The following is a 21,959-nucleotide window of genomic DNA, read 5'->3' on the forward strand; positions in this document are numbered from 1 at the left end:
TTCTCTAAACAAGCAATGCGTGTAACTCACAACCCTGTAAGTACAACTTATTTTACCCACTCCTTGTCACCCTGGCCAGGCTTGACAAAAAAATATAACCTAATTCATTTCAGAAGAGGGATCCATACAGACCTAAATTTGCATAAGCATTTTTTTTTATTACGTGCTTGGTAACTCTATAAATCACCTTTTAATCTGGGATGCTTACGAGACCATGGGATACACCATTTTAGAGAAACCGGAAACACGATGTCGCGTCATCCGTACCCTACGCTCTTCAGTTCTAGAGGCGAGACATTCGTTTGTATTACGAAGTACTTGATTGGTTAAAACAAAGCATGACTGCCCGCCGTTTGATTTTGCTACATGGGCGTTTTTGCTTACTATAAAACTGCGATATCTCGGTTATCCTACATCACAAAAGTGAAAAGTGACTTTTTTAAAAACCTTTAAATGTGAAACTTTATCGACAAATACATACATTTTGGTCTAGTGTTGTCTTTTCATCTACAGTCAGTATAAAACCGTATGAAAGTAGACATGTCATGTGCTGGTATACTTCACCTGCTGTGCTATCAGGTACACGTCACCTCTTGTGTTATCAGGTATACTTCACCTGCTGTGTCATCAGGTATGCTTCACCTGTTGTGTTATCAGGTATATTTTACCTCTTGTGTCACCAGGTATACTTCACCTCTTGTGTTATCAGGTATACTTCACTTCTTGTGTCACCAGACGTGCTTTACCTGTTGTGCTATCAGGTATACTTCACCTGCTGTGTCATCAGGTGAACTTCAGCTGTTTTTTTTTGTTATCAGGTATACTTCAACCGTTGTGTAATCAGGTATATTTCAACTGTTGTGTAATCACGTATACTTCACGGGTTGTGTCATCAGGTAGGCCTATGCTTCATCTGGTGTGTCATCAAGTATTCTTCGTCCGTTATGGTACCAGGTATACTTCACCTGCTGTGTTATCAGATATACTTCACCTGCTGTGTTATCAGATATACTTCACCTGCTGTGTTATCAAGTATACTTTGCCTGTTGCGTCATTAGGTATACTTCACCTGTTGTATCATCAGGTATACTTCACCTGTTGTGTGATTAGGTATACTTTCCCTGCTGTGCATGTTTTAGTGGCATTTAGAAGTTGGCACGTAAGTACACTTGACAAGGCATTGCTTATGGATTTACAACTTCTTGGTTTATTGTCACGACGTTTCGATGCAGATAGTAGCATCATTATCTGATAACGATGCTAGTATCCTGTGTACCCTGCTGTGCTGTCAGGTACACTTGGCCTGCTGTGTTATATGGTGTACTTCCCCTGTTACATCATCAGCTATACGTCACCCATTGTGTGATTGGGTATACTTCACCTGCTATTTTATCAAATGTACTTCACCTGTTGTATTATCAGGTATACTTCACCTGTTTTCGTTATCACGTATAATTCACCTGTTGTGTCACCTTCATCCTTTAAGGTAATTTTTTAAAAGAACACATGAAACGATACTATAAAACGGCGAGTATGGTTTTAAGGTAAATGACGAAAGATGTGCCGGAAATATTCCGGGCTATTTTTGACAGAAATTGGGTGCTGCTTGTGAACATTTACGAACGTGAGCGTAACCTGAGGTCAGTGATCTGTGCAGAGGCATGTCTTATAGTTCTCACCAAGACACCTTTACCATACAAAATTTATCCACAGCCTACTTTACCTTTACTACCAAATTCAACTCTCGAAAACATTAATCGCCGCCGTAAAGCTCACCTCAGGTGAATAAATACACCTGTAGCAGCCAATTAACAGGGCGTGGCCTGTCGGTTACGCACCCACCGGTGTTTATTATATCCTAGAATACAAGAGCCATCTGAGAGGCGGTCGGTCACGTATGCGCAACCTGGCGGAATGTAAGCGGTATAGTGTTCTTCACAGAGACTTCATGGGTATATGATCACCTTATCTACAATCACGACCATATCGCTAACATGTTTTGTTGATTTCTCTTACGATGACTACCGAAACTGCTGGATGTAAGACAACTCTGGCAGACTTTGAAATCAGCAGCTGTTCTCTCACCGCCTGGAAACACAAACTGAAGTCCTCGATCAAAGGTCACAGCTACCCTGAATCTATAAGCTTGTCGGAAAAGGAATTCAGTTAATATTGTAGTCTAAGATTTCACGTTACAAACTGTTCAATATGCTGAAACAGCAAGCGTTCAGATTTGTTCAGGTTTTCAAACGGTTTTTATTGCTGAACTAAATACACAAAAATACACATGTTTGGAGAGTATTGACTCTGTAATGGCTTAATTCAGGCTGAATTTATTATGTAATAATCTGTTGACAAAGATTCAGCAGACTGGGTTGATAATGAGATCATCCGTTGAAATAGCTTAAAAGAGGCTGGGCTGATAATGGGATCATCAGATGACATCGCTTAAAGCAGGCTGGGTTGATAATGGGATCATCAGATTGCATCGCTCAAAGCAGGCTGGGTTGATAATGGGATCATTAGATTGCATCGCTCAAAGCAGGCTGGGTTGATAATGAGATTATTCCTTGAAATAGCTTAAAGGAGGCTGGGTTGATAATGGGATCATCAGATGACATCGCTTAAAGCAGGCTGGGTTGATAATGGGATCATCAGATGACATCGCTCAAAGCAGGCTGGGTTGATAATGGGATCATCAGATTGCATCGCTCAAAGCAGGCTGGGTTGATAATGAGATTATCCCTTGAAATAGCTTAAAGGAGGCTGGGTTGATAATGGGATCATCAGATGACATCGCTTAAAGGAGGCTAGGTTGATAATGGGATCATCAGATGACGTCGCTTAAAGGAGGCTGGGTTGATAATGGGATCATCAAATGACATCGCTTAAAGGAGGCTGGGTTGATAATGGGATCATCAGATGAAATCGCTTAAAACTGGAAGACACCTTGTGAAGACACCTACACGTTAAAGATAGAGAAAACATAAATTTCAGATGAAAGAGTGCGAGAAGATAGTGGTATATATGGTATGCAATATTTTTTGATCCTTCTTTGAAGAAAAAAAGAAAGTTGAAAATCATTTTTGTATGGTGGGTATTTGTGACCACCTCTTGGTAGATATCGTCTTTATAATAATGTTATAAATAAGGATGTAACACATGTTTAATAAATACATTTGCACTAGAATTTGTTTTTTTTTCAGCCAACAAATTATGTGTTCAACCTGGATATTCATCACATTTCTATTTTAATATATTCATAAATATTATCCTAAATGAGATTAAATGCTTGTGCTTGGATATAAACAGCAATTTTTTTTAATTTATTAGATATGTATCACATCCTTATTTATGACATCATTATTCGAAGACGATATATACCAAGAGGTGGTTGCAAATACACACCAAACAGAAAATGTTTTCAAATACTCTTTTCGCCTGAAAAAGGGTTTAAAAAATATTAAAGACCATATTTGCAAATAAGGTTTTATCCTTGACTTTGGCATCATTTTTATGTTTGTGTTTTATGTTTCAATCTTTTTCTCCTTTAAAACCTACATGTTTGAAAGAGCTCAGTTGTTATCTTTAAATAAACCTCTTAGGGCGACGGATTTCTGTGCACATATATGGACAAGAAGATTTGCTGGCGTTTGTTGTGGACGGAATGAGTTTGTAAGTTTGTAACGACATGGGATTAACTGATCCTCCACAACACAGCCACAGAATAATTTTTATTTATAATATCATTTTTATTTACTGGAATAACCATCACGCGTTATGTTCTTAGCTGCAGGGAACCGCAGTAAACGAGTCATGCCTAAGCCATCGAGAAGCGATTCGAAACAAGGGAGATAACTTTTGAAGTCGCACTCATCGAAATGTACCCAATGTTATATTAGCAATCACCAGGCCGACTATAAATTGATTAATTCACAACCGGTACTCGTTTGTTAGTCACAGGCATTGGTTTAGCCATTGATATGCACATATTTCAACTGTTTAATTATTTGCCAATAGGGGTCTCCCGAGATGGCCGAGATGGTTGGCGTGACAGCGCGGCTCAGTGGCTCAGGAGCCTCTTACCAATGAGGTCGATGTGAGTTCAAGTTTAGCTCATTCTGACTTGGTCTCTGGCCATAATCCTACGTGCGACCTGTGGATGGCCGTGACTTTCCCCCGGGCCCTGCCCGATTTCCTCCCACTATAACGCTGGCCGCCTGGAATAAGCGAAATTTTCTTGAGTACAGCGTAAAACACCAATGAAATAAATAAATAAATTTTTGTTATAAATTTGTATGCTGGCAGTCTTCTTCACGTATACGGCCGGAGAGCAAACCAGCTGAACTTGAACTTACAGCGACTGCATTGATGAGAGGCTCGTGGGTCAATTTGCCGCGATGGCAGGCTAACCACCTCGGCCACGGGAGTCCCTCAAAAATTTAGAATCGCATTATAATTCCCTTGTGCATGCGGCGCAACTTATTTTTAACACCAATTGTAAACTCAGCTGTAGGGCCTACAATTGATTGTAGCTGCGATCCCTTTGTGCAAGCGGTCCCTGTCAACTATGTTGAGGATCAAGACGGGGAAGTATCATTATTGCCTATTTCAAATTCATGTGGACTTTAGCGCAAGATGTGCAGGTGAGCGAGCTTCTGGCTTCTCATATGCTGACTCTGCAATCACTCGGCCAGATAGCAGAATGGTCGTGTGTATGGGGTCTTAACACTCCTTGTGTTTCTTTTTTAAGAAAATTCATAGCTATTTAATACCTATATTTAAAAATATGTGTGTCCTCAACTGTTGTCGAAGAACACCATAACATAGAAGTAAAATGTGTCGTGCAAATCAAAACTCAATTCCTTTACAACATTTAGGCTAACGCATAGAGTAGAGTATAGAGTAGCATACACCGTTCAACAAACCTGTTGTAACGTGCTTCTCGGATAATGGAGGAGGGCTATAATAGGTGTGCACAGGTGGTAGGTAACTGTGAGCCGACCCGGGGACTGTAGGGTGGATTGTGCCGTAGGCAGGCTGGATATCGAGCACTATTCTGTGTTTACGTCCGCCACACGTGACCACTGAATCAGTACCATTGTCCCATGCCAAGAAGAAAACAATGCCGCAAAGTTTCCCTTCATTGAACCATCGCTTTTATATTGTCAATGGGATGCGACTGCGTATACACATATTTCTGCGCAATTTGCTACAGGAACGTCAGCTGTAACGCTCCTCGCACTATAGTAATATACCTGTTTGCATATGCTGCAGAGGCTTTCGTTCAGGTCCGCTCGCGTCAGCGCTGTTTTCATGCCATGTGTTGAGGGAACGCTTCCTGTGCCTCTGCTAGTCACGGACACTTCTGAATTATTAAATGCTAATATATTATTTATTGGTATTGTCCCTGAGTGGAACCGTTTTCACATGACGTGACATTTTAACTCTCACGAGCAGTTGCAACACGATCAAGGTGCACCGCGCATTGGGTAACACTTTGCACCGATGGTCACACGGCGAACAGTTCGCGGCTGAATCCGGTTCCAGGAAACACACAGAAGCCACAGTCGAGCGAGAGCTCAGGTAAAGGATTACGGAACCAACCTACCACGATTACATCATGGCGGAATTGGTAAGTTCCTAACTTGTCATTATATAACCTCACCCTTAAGGCACTTTCTCCCTTTAGTCAACCTTGTTGTCATTACGTTGGTTCTTTTTACACAGCAATGGTTCGTTAGAAGGCCTACAACTGATAAACTTTAGTGAGGAAGTTAATCTTGAATTTTTACAAAAAGTTACTCCCGAAAGCAGTCCTGTTGCTTAGGGCGGTCATTTAACGTTATGTTAACAGCGTTATCATAAACAGGGTAGACTAAACTCCGATTAAGGCCTTTGCCTTCCTCTGAAGTGGCTTGGCTTGCTGTCTTCTCCTTCTCACAACTGCCACCTCTGACCACTTGCATTGTTTGTTCTCTTTCTTAGCAGCTTTTGGGACAGACAAGCCTTATATATTTTTTTGGTTTTTGAAGTTTTAATATCGTTATTATCACTATGTGATTATGTTTGTGAACATTTTATTTTATAACCAGTTAATTATTTGATACGCAGAAAAACACAAATGTAATACAACGTAGGGATGTGTTTTGAGTCCGGGCTTGGGCATAGTACCCTGTGCTAACTTGAGGTTATACTGAATAAAAGTTGACAATATTGACAACGGATTCCAGCAGCTTACCTTCCATTCAGCCAACGTTTGCCCTCAAAACGAGGAATCCAATGGTATATTCGGTCCAGTAAATCGATTGTCACTTACCCTTAATACAAAGCTTTGTTCTTTGTTGACATAAAACCCTCCAGAGTAATGCCAGCTATAACAGCCGATTGAATGGACGTTGTATTTGGCAGATTGCATGAATTTGTTAGACAGACACTATTCTAAATATACGTGTACTTACAAGCTGCCAGTTTCAACAACTAATTGAAATTGACGGCGAGATCCGACTGCTCCAGCTAATTGTCCTGTGACAGCGTTAACAGTTCCGCCAATATTATTACAGTTTTATAACGACGTTTTCGATTTGCATAGAGTATCACAATCATTTCTTACAACAGAAAAAATAAATTCGTCACATTCATACAATAACACAGTTATAAATTATTGAAACTTAATTTCTTTATGATGTGCCGTCCATTCCCTACCCACTTCTCTCCTTCACCTAGACTTCAGTTTATTACAGCTGTTCCCCCAACCCCCTCCCTCCCCCCACCCCGAACTTTACAGCTGACTATGAAAACGAAAGCCAAAATCATTACTCTTTGAATATATTCATAAATGCTTGAAACATGTGTGATCATCCTTTTGAACACGGATATATACTAGTATACTAGCTATACTAACTATCTTTCACTATGCCATGTATTGGTGTAATAATGATATGAAATCATTGAGAAAGTACTGACCTAAGTAATACGACGTTGTTCTAAGTAGGGCGGGAACTTTGTCTTAACATGAAATGGGGAGAACTTTGTCTTAACATTGCATGGGGAAAACTTTGTCTTAACATTGTATGAGAAGAACTTTATCTTAGCATTTCACGGGGAGAACTTTGTCTTAATATTGTATGGGGAGAATTTTGTGTTAAAATTACTTGGGGAGAACTTTGTCTTAACATGAAATGGGGAGAACTTTGTCTTAACATGAAATGGGGAGAACTTTGTCTTAACATGAAATGGGAAAAAATTTGTCTTAGCATTGCCTTTGAACAAGCACTTGATATTTGCAACATTTATCAGGAAAGATATTCAATAAATATGATTTTCAACACTGTTCTGCAGCAAAAAATCTGTCTCCACTGAGATCCTAATTCACGTCTTAGTTTCTAGCCGTCGAAAGTCTTAGACGTCTCTCTTATTATATGGTACTAAAATGTTGAGTGCCTGTATTAAAATTCCAGCCGCCCGATTGGACTCGATCTGGCGAGCGCTCCAGCTGACTTACCATTTCCTTTTCCGCTGTATGCCCTATAATAAAAGCCAGCATTTTAATAATGACGCTACATACAAAAAAATAATCCACGAATCAAAAGACTGAAAATTTATCATTTACAAGAAGAGATTATTAAGATTTCGCATGTAAATCGTTTGCCCCCACGCATGTATGTGACCAGGTCAATATTTCACAAATTACACTCACCCGGTTTCACCTTTCAAAGTTCAAAGCTTTATTATAGCCTTCAAATGCTGTTGGCCTGCTCTAGTAAAGGAACGCCATACACCATGATCGTATTAGCATATTAGCTAACCCACGTTAGAGATCCAAAGAGTATTCCGCTTTCAGACAGAACGTTAAAATCTATTATTTAATGGATTCGAGAGATATGTAGTGCCCTGTACCGGAAGTTTGTGATAGTGGCTAGTGAGGCATTCTATTACCTGGTCCCTATGACATGGTGCACCACTGAGCCAATCTATTACCCGGTGATTGTGGTATCATGAACCTGGAGGGAATCTGCAATGTGGTGTCTGTGACATTGTGACCAGTGAGGCAATCTACAGCATGATGCCAATGACATCATGCCCAGTGAGACATTCTACAGCCTGGTGACTGTGACATCGTGACCAGTGAGGCAAGCTACAGCCTGTTGTTGTGACATCGTGACCCTTTAGACACTCTACAGCCTGGTGCCTGTGACATCGTGACCGGTGAGGCAGTCTACAGCCTACTGCCTGTGACACCGTTACCAGTAAAGTAATCTATAGCCCTGTGCTTGTGACATCGTGACCTGTGAGGTAATATAACTCTGTACTTGTGACATCGTGACCAGTGAGGCAATCTACAGCCTTGTGCTTGTGACACCGTGACCGGTGAGATAATCTACGCCCCGATGCTTGTGACATCGTGACCTGTGAGGCAATCTACAGCCTTGTGCTTGTGACACCGTGACCGGTGAGATAATCTACGCCCCGATGCTCGTGACATCGTGACCTGTGAGGCAATCTACAGCCTTGTGCTTGTGACACCGTGACCGGTGAGATAATCTACGCCCCGATGCTTATGACATCGTGACCTGTGAGGCAATCTACAGCCTTGTGCTTGTGACACCGTGACCGGTGAGATAATCTACGCCCCGATGCTTGTGACATCCACACTAGTGAGGCAGTACTACAGCCCTGTGTTTAATACATGGCGACCTGTGACCGCTGATTGGCTATTTTCACTTAACTTGGCTCAACTTGACAAAAAATACTCCTGCACATTTTCAATTCAACAATGTTGGATGGTGTTGAGTGTTTTGTTGAACGAAGTTGAAGAACCCGTCCACCTGTCAACTCAACACGGCTTAATTTGTTGACTCAAGTTGACTCTTGTTGAGTCAATAAAAGTTGAGTGATGTTGGATAGTCTGGACGGGGCTTAATTTCACCGCATCTTTAAACCTGACACGTGTCACATCAGTGAAATATCCTAAGGGACGACACACAACGGTACAAATCAAAATATATGAATAAAAGGGGGAAAAATAATAAAAAAGTGACTTTACAGTCAACTTTCTAAGTCAATGCCTATCTAGGGTTAGATCTTAACATGTCTTTTTAGTTCAGTGAAAGACTGGTTTGTTGATGTACCTTGCTTGTGTCAACTTCCTAGTGGCAGACTCGTCAACTAAGCAGTTCAAGTTTTAACTCACCGAACCAGGTTTCTGTATACGGAGGATATCAGATGTCAAATCGCCTTTCCTCGGTCGAAAATAAGCTTTATCTGATCAGATAATCTGTATTAATCGCATCTCCATCCCTATTGCCTGGCACTTACGGCCTAAAACTCGGCTCTCTTGTTGATCGCGTCCATTTCTGCAGGAAAACGCCAGCTTTATTCAGTCTGACTAAACCGTATCGAAAAATGATTGATCTTTTACTAGTTATTGATTTAGATCAACTGTTAAGTGCGCTGTCACCAGGCAATAGATAAATGACTCACCCACCGTTTGTGTGTGGTGTTCATGGAACCCTTTCAGAAAAGTCACAGAGACAATTTTTAGGAGGTAATGCAGGCGGGCGCGGACCGTCGCGTACGTTTGAAGGCTGACAACAGATGAACAATTAAAGCCATCTCTCATCCCAAAGTTTCCGATTGATTAGGTTGGTTTTGGTATAATATAAGAATCCGCATGTTCGGTGTGTCTAGTATGAAAGCGGACAACATTCCAGCAAGAGGGAATGCCCTATGTAGGGCGTTGAACTGGTTCTTCAGTTTGTGTGTATGACCACAACATTGTAATGGTGATGGCTTTGTAGATTCATGAATAACTTTTGCACAATGGACTATGCACATTTAGTAAAAAACGATCTAAGTTGTAAGCTAATAATGGTCGTTTCTTGGCACTTTAATTTGTATTTGTGATTAGAATCTGCAGTTGATGACTGATCAGAACTCCAAAACGTGTTAGTCGATTATCTAATTTTTAATTTTATTTAATTCTGAATTTAAAAGTGGTGAGTAATCAAATTGTGAAGAAGTACAACAGAGTGAGAGTCACACGTAAACTATGCAGGGTGACCCTTGTTGTCTTAGCTCTTAGCTTAGCCGTGCATGTTCTCTGATGGAAATTTCCCTTACCCTACACCAGTGAGGTCGCAGGTTCGAATACAGTGGCCGCGGCCTTGTCAGGGGGTTTGTCAGATATATCGGCGGGTCTTTCCTCGGCACTGGCTTCTTGAAAACGGTCTAAAAAAATCAATAAATAAATAATCTATAAATCAGCTAAATTTTAAACATTTGCCCGGAATGAGTCAAGCGCTCAAATTCTTGCTTACTTTCCTTTTTTAACCCTCCAAGTGCCATTTAGAAAGAGAGCCTCTATGAAAAGATGACATTATGAAAATCATTGAATTATGAAAATTGAGATAAAAATGTTGTATCATATAGTTTCATACTGATAAAATTTATTTATTTGATTGGTGTTTTACGCCGTAATCAAGAATATTTCACTTACACGACGACGGCCAGCATCACATACTGGTAAAACGTTTCATGTGTAAACCTCCCTCTATGGATCTACTTTCAGGAGCCCAAACTGACGGATGAACAAATTGGAGGTGAGTAAATCCAACTAATCCTACTTCTGTGTTCGTCCGCTCATGCTAAACCATTTGATCCGACCATTGTCTTCATTGTATGGTTGGATGAACATGTGAGCTATACTATCGTTTCAGTAATATTAAAACGCTCGATATTGATGTGTATATTGATATTTATCAGTGCTACTTTTTCGTCACCACAAATTGTACCTATAGCCTGTGATTCTGTTTTCAAACCCATCGTCTTCTTATTTGTTTTATTGGAGTACCATCATTGACTGATATCTGTGTGCGAGAAACAAATCTTACCTAAGAATGAATAATCCTAGTTTAACGCCGCATTTACAGTATTTTAATCAAACCGTAGCGACCTCTGCGTCAGATCAAACCAAGGTCATCGCTCAAATGTCACGAAGAAAGCACATATGATCATTATGATATCCCACTGCAATGTAAACCTGACCTGGGATAACGAAGCAGTCTTAGACTTAAGCCAAAATTTCAAATCACTTTAAAATTGATGTTTCTTATACTGCAAGGTCAAAATTTTGCTTGAAACGTAAATTCTGTGCAATAAATTTCAGCTTAAATAACGGAAAGGAACATACCAAATTTAATGATTGAAGTTTTGACTTAATATCGATATCTCCTTCAACTTTTTGTAGAAAAAGGTTGTAGTTAATTTAGAATTTTAAAGAATTTAATAGCTAAACATACAGAGATGGACGCATTAGTCGGATCTCTGTCGTGTAGTCTTACATGGCGTTCTCTGTACACCAATTGCCTGTCATCAATATGACGTGTCACACGTGTGAGAGTTCGCCAATATATGTCAAAAAGGTCGTGCTATTCTTTCGGTGACCTCCACCCAAAACACTTTGGCCGCCGTCGTATAACTGAAAACTCCTAGAGTTCGACATTAGATAACAAAGAAAAGAAACGAGCTAGAATCAAGAAGATTATATCCTTTATTTCAGACTATAACGGAATGAGTCATTGCAGTAAAGTGCTGGAATCTTATAACAGCCTTACAACACCCAGTATCTCAGACTGCAAGTGGTGATGACATATCATAATAAATACAACCGAAATAGCAGCATTTGTCTTAATAGCCCTGAGGCAATTGCCTGGTATCTGTGATAATGGTCACATTAGAATTTCATCAGGGTGTATACCGAGCAAATGCAGCTGCCTCTTAGCTGGGGAGATATGAACTCAAACTTTGGAGCAGTTACCAATGTGTGCATAATGCTAGATTGGGTAATAATATTTTATTTCTAATAATATTTCAAGTTCGCCATAATCGTAACAATTCTTTATTTCCATAATGCAGCCAATATTTATTGAAAAAATGACTTGTTGTACAAAGTGCACTACTTAATGCTTCTAGCAAGTATCCCTTTGCAACAAAAGCACTGGCAGCAAACGCCACCCTCCTAAACATGACACCCCTAACCGTCTTTCCACAACTGTGCCTTACATGGATACTTTCCATGAAGAATGACATTTGAAAAACTATGATGTAAAACTGGATCAGCGGCAACCTGCGTTTGGTTAGTCGATTCCAGGATAGGTAAAGAAAAGCGTCTCCACTTGAATTACCGCCCTGTGTTGCTGGTTTTCGTGGCCGATTGATCCGGTCTGTAAGTCTGTCATCTTTGAATTAAGATGAACTGACTACAGTGAGACTTACAGTAAGACTGGGAAGTCCATGGGATATGAGATATCGATGTAAGAACCTGGTGACAGATCTATTGCCAAACAGGGACTGGACGTTGGACTTGGTCACCCATGCTCACGTTACTTCACGGCCAGTGTCACTTGAGCGAGAACAAATACGAACATGTTAATACTAGCTTTTTTTCCAGTCCCCCTTATAACGCGACAAGTACAAGCTGCCGCTGGATCAACAGACTTAAGTTTGGAATATTACATTCAACCTAAATATGCATTTGATGCACTGTTTATATAAGGTGTTTTACATGTAGTAACTATGAAATCTTATAGAACAGGTGTCCATGACAGCTTATTCAATCAACAGCTCTGTGCATGCAAAGCAGATCGTAAATTATTCACATGAGTTTGCCGTTGTCATTTCTCGCTTTAGCTGACAATGGCACCATCTGTATTGTGAATCTGAAGGATGGTTTATAGCCCGGCAAGGTACGAGTGATGAATAAATATTCGTACAGACATTGTCAGTTCTCAATATTTTGTTGAACAATAACACAAAAATTGTGTGATCTACATTTATCTAAATTTTCCTATGACGAGCTTTTTTATTCATTGATTTATTGACTTATTTAATATATTTTTAATTTAAGGAGAACATACCTCCTTTTCTCCAATGTCTCACAAACTTCTCCAAATCGACATATTCTTAGTTACTTTCCACTAGACCAAGGCTTGTAAGGAGTAATAGTACAGTATTTGTATAAGCTGTTAAATTTGCTCTGATTCTCTGACCGAAGGCGTATGGGAGATGAGACTAATAGGTATCAGTCAACTACAGATTCTTAGTTTCCGGTGTGGGGATGTCACGTGTGATTAGCTAACAAATCAGGAAGTTTGACGCTGTGAGCAGCTGGCAAACATTCAATAATTCAGCGATCTCATTGCAGCCATCGGTTTGTACACATCCCCAGAGCGTCAAGTTTGTTCTCGATCCACGGCTGACTAATGCACTAGTCTAGTAGCGATCACAACTTAGGTTCGACTGTGGCAAACATACGAATACCCAAAGGAGGATCGGGTTAAACCATATGCCCGCATTCACTGACATAAGTCTATAATGTCAGTTCTGATATATGCAAAACAGCAAGTGTATATTCATGAAAAGGAGACACAACACACGTCAGCAGCCTTATTTATGACTCTGTTAACTCCAGAGACATATCTGGTGACAATATACATGAATTGTAGATTAAAGATAGACAGGTATATACATGTTCCGTTCACAGTCATGCTCGTCTGTGCAGATAAACGTCTTCAAGTTCACATACATATAGGTGCACTTCGGTTCAGAGCCATGTGCGTCTATGCAGATAACATCTTCAAGTTCACATACATGTAGGTGCACTTCTGGTTCAGAGCCATGTGCGTCTGTGCAGATAACGTCTTCAAGTTCACATACATATAGGTGCACTTCTGGTTCAGAGCCATGTGCGTCTATGCAGATAACATCTTCAAGTTCACATACATATAGGTGCACTTCTGGTTCAGAGCCATGTGCGTCTGTGCAGATAACATCTTCAAGTTTATATACATATAGGTGCATTTATGATTAACAGTCATGTTGTCTATGCAGATAACATCTTCAAGTCCATATACGTATAGGTGCACTTCGGTTCATAGACACGATGGTCTGTACAGGTAGTAACTTCTAGTTCACATAATTTCATTTTGGTTTACACACACATGGGTCTATACTGACATCTTCAAATTCATGTAGGACATCAGGTTCTCTGATACGATGGTTTATTGAAAGACATATGTACATCATTGATTCAGATGAGTTCACTTTCTTTCTTTAGTTAGACTTATAACCAAATGGAGAACATCCCATATGTTCGTTTTACCTAGTACGAATGCCAGACAAAGGAATCCAAAAGAATAAGGCTTCATTTAACGGATATTTTGCTCGATTTCTGTGTGGAAATCCTGTTGTCTGCTACGTAGACTATACCAGGCATGAAGGATAAACACCAACAACAGTTCTGTTGCAGGACGATGGTTGCCAGAATACCAAATGTATGCTCAGCATCAAACAATTGTTCTTGTTTCCAAAACCCCTGGACGGGCCGTTCCTCGACTTTGTATCTATACAAACAAAACTAATATCCACGCTATAAACCTGATGAAAGAAATATCATAAGAGACATGTGGCAACATATTATTTGTTTTTAAATCCATAAATCGGTAACGAACAAGCACAAAAACAAGTATGGCCCATATTAAATACGATAACAAAGATTTGGCGTACTGATCGACAGACATCTAGGCAGGACGACTAATAGAGTTGCTTGACGGAGCATAAAAAATCCAATTTCAACCTACTGAGTATCGGAGGTTCTAACTCTAGTTCAAAACTTTCCTTGTTCTGATCCAGAATTCCGAGAGGCCTTCACGATGTTTGACCGTGACGGTGATGGACGGATCACAGCCAAGGAGTTAGGAACCGTCCTCCGATCTCTGGGACAGAACCCTACCGAGGGGGAACTTCGAGATATGATCAACGATGTGGACATAGACGGTAAGAAACGATGTGGACACAGACGGTAAGACACAATGTGGGCATAGACGGTAACACACGACGTGGACATAGACTGTAGGAGTGTGTCCGCTTTATGAAGGAACCGTCCTGTGAAAACTTGGACAGAACTCCATTGATGCGGAACTCCGAGATATGATTAACGATGTGGGCACAGATGGTAAGAGGGTGTCTGCTCCATGTTAAGAACAGTCCTCTAATCTCTGGGGCATAATCCTACCCCGAGGTGTAACTCCGAGATATGATCAAATATGTTGAAATAGATGAGGGCATAGTCAGTAAGGAACGATGTGGACACAGACGTTGCGAAGCGTTGAGGACATAGACGGTAAGACACGGTGTGGGTATGGACGGTAAGACACGATGTGGGTATAGACGGTAAGACACGATGTGGGTATAGACGGTAAGACACGATGTGGGCATAGGCGGTAAGACACAATGTGGGCATAGGCAATAAGAAACGATGTAGACATAGACGGTAAGACACGATGTGGATATAGACGGTAAGACACGATGTGGGCATAGGCAGTAAGAAACGATGTAGACACAGACGGTAAGACACGATGTAGACACAGACGGTAAGACACGATGTGGGTATAGACGGTAAGACACGATGTGGGTATAGACGGTAAAACACGATGTGGGCATAGGCAATAAGAAACGATGTAGACATAGACGGTAAGACACGATGTGGGCATAGGCAGTAAGAAACGATGTAGACATAGACGGTAAAACACGATGTGGGTATAGACGGTAAGACACGATGTGGGCATAGGCGGTAAGACACGATGTGGGCATAGGCAATAAGAAACGATGTGGACACAGACGGTAAGACACGATGTAGGTATAGACGGTAAGACACGATGTGGGTATAGATGGTAAGACACGATGTGGGCATAGACGGTAAGACACGATGTGGGCATAGGCAATAAGAAACGATGAAGACATAGACGGTAAGAGACGATGAGGGTACGGACGGTAAGACACGATGTGGGCATAGGCAGTAAGAAACGACGAGGACATAGACGGCAAGAAGCCATGCGGACATGGGCTATCGAGTGTTTGTGCTTCGTTTCAGTAGTCGCCCTCTAATCTCTGGCGCAGAACCCTGCCGTGTGGGTGTAATGTCTGAAAATGTATTTATTTTGTGAATTTGGTCGGTTGCCATGGATCATTTTTGGTTCTGCGGGACTCAGAACAGGTTAGTTCATTATAAGGACCACTCGGTTGACCACTCAAGGCGCGTATGAAGATGGTGTAAATGTGGCTTATCGTCGATTCGACACATTAGAAGCAGTTTCTCCCCGATCGATTTCAGAGTTACATTTCGCAACAATGAAGAAATATTCAAAAAAATACACAGAAATATACATAACAAATATACACAGAGCAATGACAGAGGATGATAATTGAGAGACACGATACATTTAAATATAGTGGAAATGTGCCTTGAACAAGCAATAGACCGATATGCTAGAACTTGATGCTGCCAAACTGCCAGCTGGCAGATTGATCACACTCCAATTAATATGTATTATCACCACATCTGCAGAATATCATCTTTCATCCGACGACGCCATTTTTGACAGCCAACATGGTGCACAACATATAGACAGATCATACCAAATGCATTATTGATGATGGCCCGCTTGTGTTTCAGGAAATGGGACAATCGAGTTTGACGAGTTTCTTCGGATGATGGCGAAGCGACAAAGCGAGGTGGACGAGCAGAAGGATATTACCGATGCGTTCAAAGTGTTTGACCGTAACGGCGATGGCTTTATCAGCGCCTCGGAACTGCGACACGTCATGACAACCTTAGGCGAGCAGTTGAGCGACGACGAGGTGGAAAACATGATCAAAGAAGCCGACGTGGACGGCGATGGAATGATCAACTACGAAGGTAGGGTAACGTCAAAATCATAAGATGAAAAAGGATTAAAGGTTTATACGAGAATGAACTAACACTTCAGTCAGATAAATAAAATTTAAACAAATGTGTCTTAGAGCTATAAATCACTCAGAGAGGGCTTATCTGGTAGCCATGTCCTTCTCAGAAAATAGTTCATGACTGGCAAACTTAGCCTGATTATTTAGCTGTTTGATTCATGATTGATAAGGCCGATTATTCATTACATTGGCTAATTAATTACAGATGATACAAGTTTGTTGTGTTTGGATGCCAGATTTCCAATAAAACGTTATCGATATCATGAAAAAATTAAGTAGATACGGATTAACTGGATACGGAGAAACTAGATACGGATTAAGCGATCAACCCTAAAGATTCAGATTCATGGCTTGGTATCCCATTTTGCTTGTTGTTTTTTGCTTTGCTTTTTTTTTTTTGTTGGGTTTTTTTGTGTGTTTGTTGTTGTTATTTTTTTTTTTGTGATACAACAACTTACAAATCTAATATAAATCTGATCTAATTCATTGACCAGTGCATTCTGCAATTTCTCCACCAATTCAGCGGCGACAAAGAAACTGAATTATCGCAGCATGACCCAAAGGATTGCACAGTTTTAACTTTTTTGCAAAAAGATGCAGACAAGATGAAGGTTATTAATGGTGAAACAGATGGTTGTAATCTCCCGAAGAAGTTTAATTATTACAAAGTATTCCGTGAAAACATGAAGGCATTTTATTTTGAATATCATCTTAAAGCTGGACTTGAATATGTACCTTTAGATAGTGTAACTGTCCAATTGGCTTTAAGGTTTCGTATGGAACATACTTGTTTGGTCATATATATATACACATACACATACTTGAGCTACAACGCAAGCTTCTCACTGTTCTCCTAAACACGTCATTAGATAAGGACGCACTGTTTGAGGAATCAAAGAATGTCTCGCTTTACGTCATAGCTGCTGTTGTGTGACAAGGGAGATAATTCAGTGGCGGACATGTGGGACCACATTCAGGAGACTTCGTCAACCTTATTTTCTCTAAACTTCGTAAAAAAAAGCTAAAGTCAGACTTAAATCGCCAATAAAAGTTACAGAAAGTTCGTAGGAAGTTTTGTGATCAGAGAGATCGTATTGCCCTCAGTACAAACGGATACGTAGGCCTAAGTAAGCAAAGGTTCAGATTAAATAAAACATTTACAACAAAAAAACGTATATTCCTACAGCGTATAATACTGATGAAAAGTTCACTACTGAATGTTTTCACTTGTTGGTCAGGTCGTCATTGTGAGACCTTACGTAAGCAGCAAAAGACACAATTAATATATTATTAATGTATTTCTGTTTTTCTCCACAGAGTTTATTCGCATGATGATGACGAGATAGATCCCTGTTTTCTGGTGGACCTTCTGCCGCTCCCTAACGTCTGTGGGATGCAGGAATTCACCTACAACGAATGAGGACATATTGTCAACAGCGCTATGCGGATCTGAGTAATACTGTGCACCTGTTACACTCGTTACAGCCGAGAACAGAAAAAAAACACTAAAAGCCTCAGTGATGGAATGGAAGGGAAAATCTGCCGATCACTAAACTAGAGGAACACCGCTTGTGGTCCTTTTGTGTCTCTAGTCATTATGTGTACGAATTGTCTCATTTGATAACTCCATGATTTACCTTCGCGCTTACCGATTGGTTTATATATGTGATACGGGACCAATGAACGTACGTGTTACATACACATAAATTAGAGATCTAAGATTTCCAAAGAAGCATTGAATGGTTCCTCAGCTAATCAGATGAAATGTGCATGAAGTGTAAGCTGTCTTAAGCATAAAATTGTAGTTAGGAACTCAGATATAAATTATTCTAGATCATTCATATTTCTTGAACTTACAAGAAAATCTCTGTTCCTCTGTGAGATCTCTGTATCAACATACCAAAATATAAGTGTATCATGGCGTATTTATTGTCTCTGGGGATAGAGGTGCGGAGGGAAATGCACAAGTTGTGCAGTTCTAGTGCTATATAATGTGTTAGAATTCTCTTCAGCAACGGAATTAAGAGCGCACTTTTTTCCAGTAATCTTATAGTGAAATATAGTCAACTGCAATGTTTATTACACTAATACAAACATTTATCTGCTCTGCACAGCACTGTGTGTATATAATTGCGTATAGACCAGGCAAAACCTAAGACATGAGCAATTTTGATAACAAATTTGTAAACCTAACATTTGATGCTGAATTAAAATGTATATCTGTCATCAGTTATTAGGCACTGGGAATGTTTTAGTTGAGTCTCTGTCTGACGATGCTTTTATTTATACCCAATGTCAAGATTATACTGATGCTTTACTGCTTTGGGATGCCTCCAACCATATTGCTAGGAAAGATCCTTGTCCTGAAAGAATACCAGAACATAATTTAAATGAAACAAACGGAATATGAATACTAGTATCATTAATGTCATTCCTTGATAAAGTCTTATCTGTGTCAAGACGAAAAACAGAATATAGTGTTCAATACATCTTTGTTTTAAATTTATCAAATGTGTATTTTTTTCTTATGACTTTTCCGGGAATATTCGCCTCCAACATACTCGTTATTTCTGTTCAAATACTCTCAGTAAATAGAGAAGCATTGCGACCACTTCATTGAAATATTAATGTCATTTTGATTCAAATTTCGTTTTAATTTTTTGATTCCTGAAAATACTTAAAATTTAGCTGAACTACTGAAGAAAACAAACAGTATTTGATTGGAGTTGTCACACTTCAATACTTATGTTTTTTAGAATACTCGTCATTAGTTAGAAGACTTTCACACATATTTTCTTGTGCAGAAAACAGGGCCTTGTAACTAACCCATACCCACTGAACCACCTTGATTCCTTTACAACTATATGTGTATATTCTAATAAATAAACATTGATTATTTACCATGATTTTATGACGTTTGACCTTTCCTTTCAATAGAGCCTTTCACTGTAGCATAAGTGATATATTCTTGAGTACGGCGTTAAACACCCATCAATCAGTAGGACATATGTCAAATATTATAAAGCATAAACACAATTATATCAACTTTTGCTTGAGAGTGATACTTCTGAAATAGTCACATTTCGCTGAGTTCTGTCTTTATTAGTTTCATGGCTAGTTATATGAATATAATAAAAAAAACTAATGCAATGATGAAAGGTCACCGTAGCGAAATTTTGTAGTAAGAACTAGGTACAGGCAATTATAATTTTTGCACTATGTGAACGAGCTCTTGTAAATACACATAAGAGTCGAATGCGTAAAAAGACGAATAATTGCACTGTGGTTTAGGCAACTCTGAGAATTGCTATTCCTCTCTTCCCGGTATAGAAATATCAGTATGCATACAATGTGTAGCTATTCACTGCCCTGTACGAAAATAAACTTATTCCACAGTGTAGCGTTATTTTATGATATCTGCGGGCACGTGGCGAGGAAATAATCTAACCTGTATCACAGTTGAGTTTGGTAATCGATGTGGAGAGCCAGCCTTGGCCAAGTGGTTAAGTCGCTTGTCTTTCAGTCGCTAGGACATGATGAACTAACATCAGCCGTTGGTTTAATATGGGTTTCGACAGGGACTTTATAGATTCTCTTCTTCCACTGCATGTTAATGGGAATTTGGTAACAATAAGTGCTTATAAGGCCATTTTCACAGTCTGGCTTTCGTTGAAACCAATGGTGTGTACATGTCTTTTCGTCTCACATGGGAAAGTTTATCAGTGACTTACCGAAGACGATGGTTTACCCCAGACACCGCGGTTTCCTTCATCCCACAAAACTGTCCGCCATCATAAAAGTGGAATATCTCTTGAGCATACCATTAAGCAACATTCAAATAAATAAATATATAATTGTCGCGGCAAGCATGTGCATCCACACCTTGCACCCAGACGGTTATCTTAAATTTATTCTATAAGTTCATTTAAGAAAAGAAGAGAGAATGTTTACAGAATTACACATGGAGCCACGCAGCATGCCCTGTACATGACACGAATTTGATAATACTGTCAACTACAGTTATTGTCATCGGCCTTATTTAACTCCTTTAAAGTTACCTTCTGCTAGGTATAATTTACACCAGCAAATCTATAACTTACACCAACTTAACGTAAGGGGTGGATAAATTTAGAGAAGAAACTCGTATACTATACGGTATCTAGAGGTAAATGATTGGAGGTAACGTGCAGTGTAAAGTTTTGTGAGGTAGAGGTAGCCTCCCCTGACATCGTCAACCAGTCTGTGGCGAATTCGAGGGGTCGAATAAAGCTAGGTCAAGCTTAGCAGTGACCCTGTAGCTGTCGAAGTCCGCTATTTCATCCGCTATCCATTAGAGAGACTGGCTGATTTCCCGGAATAATCCATAACCAGGAACCATTCCTCCATTCACGGTACCGTTAATGCTGAAGCCGCTCAAGGCTGATATATTATGTATTATTGTGCCTGAGCGAATTGCAATCATGACTGTATATACATTTATACGTTTATCAGTGTCAGGTGTGGGTCGACTGCTGATTGCTTGTTGTTGGTCGGGGAATAGTGCTAAGTGTGGAAGTATATTTACTATAGACAAGCTATTTTCATAAAATATGGCTTAGCTGGATTGTAGTATATGCACCTTTTAACGTATTACTTTTGCCATACAGCGTATCGTGTTGATAGGCTGTATGTGAAAGATGACATGCTGTATGACCAGGTGTAGAAAGGCTACAGGAATGGTAAACCAAGTTTTGTGTGTCCGCAATTAGAACCACCGACATTTCAAAAGGTTTTCAATCAGATGGTGGGGTTTGTGCTGAAGTCGTCATGTATGAAATTCTCTTTGAAGTCAGCTTGTTCGCATTATTTACAACTGTCGCAAATCTACCTGTATGTAAACTGTACTTTGTAAGTGGCCTACGAACAAAGCTGAGAATGTAGGTCGTAGCAACAGTCGAATGCGTCCATTGTGTGCAGTTTTGGAGAAACTCAAACTAGACCGACATTGAATAGACTTTTAACCAATCTCACATGCCTACTGACGCAAGGGGACTGCATGTACATACCTTCCCAGGAAATGTGACCATAAAGTCTCTGGAACTGTGAGTCGATAACTGCCTGTATTAGGGAACATATCGGAAAATGAACCTAATATCTGTGCATCCTGTGTGGGTGTC

The 21,959-nt window shown here is 40.0% G+C and overlaps 2 protein-coding genes across 4 annotated transcripts in view; both read left to right on the forward strand.

Moving 5' to 3' along the window:
- The first annotated feature begins 5,343 nt into the window (after positions 1-5,343).
- LOC135467679 (calmodulin-A-like) lies at positions 5,344-19,709 on the forward strand. 2 transcript variants are annotated; one of them, XM_064745480.1, is made up of 5 exons: positions 5,344-5,635; positions 10,571-10,601; positions 14,665-14,835; positions 16,514-16,756; positions 18,121-19,709. In XM_064745480.1, exons 1-5 carry the CDS (start codon positions 5,624-5,626, stop codon positions 18,147-18,149), a joined length of 486 nt encoding a protein of 161 aa, XP_064601550.1. In that variant the 5' UTR covers positions 5,344-5,623; the 3' UTR covers positions 18,150-19,709. The 2 variants fall into 2 exon arrangements, with proteins under 2 accessions (XP_064601550.1, XP_064601551.1); XM_064745481.1 differs by having other exon boundaries at positions 14,692-14,835.
- A 1,350-nt stretch (positions 19,710-21,059) lies between these two features.
- Positions 21,060-21,959, forward strand: part of LOC135467677 (uncharacterized) — a 21,059-nt gene continuing 20,159 nt past the window's right edge. The window contains exon 1 of one of the 2 annotated variants that reach the window (XM_064745478.1): positions 21,060-21,194. Coding sequence is in view for 1 of the 2 variants with exons in the window: in XM_064745477.1 (XP_064601547.1) it covers positions 21,814-21,884 (71 nt within the window). In the remaining variant the exon portion in view is untranslated. Of the gene's footprint in view, positions 21,195-21,689; positions 21,885-21,959 lie in introns of those variants that run through there. The other variant, XM_064745477.1, reaches the window with a different exon arrangement.

The sequence above is a fragment of the Liolophura sinensis genome, chromosome 6 (genome assembly GCF_032854445.1).
Source record: "Liolophura sinensis isolate JHLJ2023 chromosome 6, CUHK_Ljap_v2, whole genome shotgun sequence".
Classification (NCBI taxonomy): domain Eukaryota; kingdom Metazoa; phylum Mollusca; class Polyplacophora; order Chitonida; family Chitonidae; genus Liolophura; species Liolophura sinensis.

Coding starts and splice junctions, on each gene's coding strand:
- LOC135467679 (XM_064745480.1), top strand. Junction 14,836..16,513: donor CAACGATGTGGACATAGACG/GTAAGAAACGAT, acceptor CTTGTGTTTCAG/GAAATGGGACAATCGAGTTT. Junction 16,757..18,120: donor TGGAATGATCAACTACGAAG/GTAGGGTAACGT, acceptor TTTTCTCCACAG/AGTTTATTCGCATGATGATG.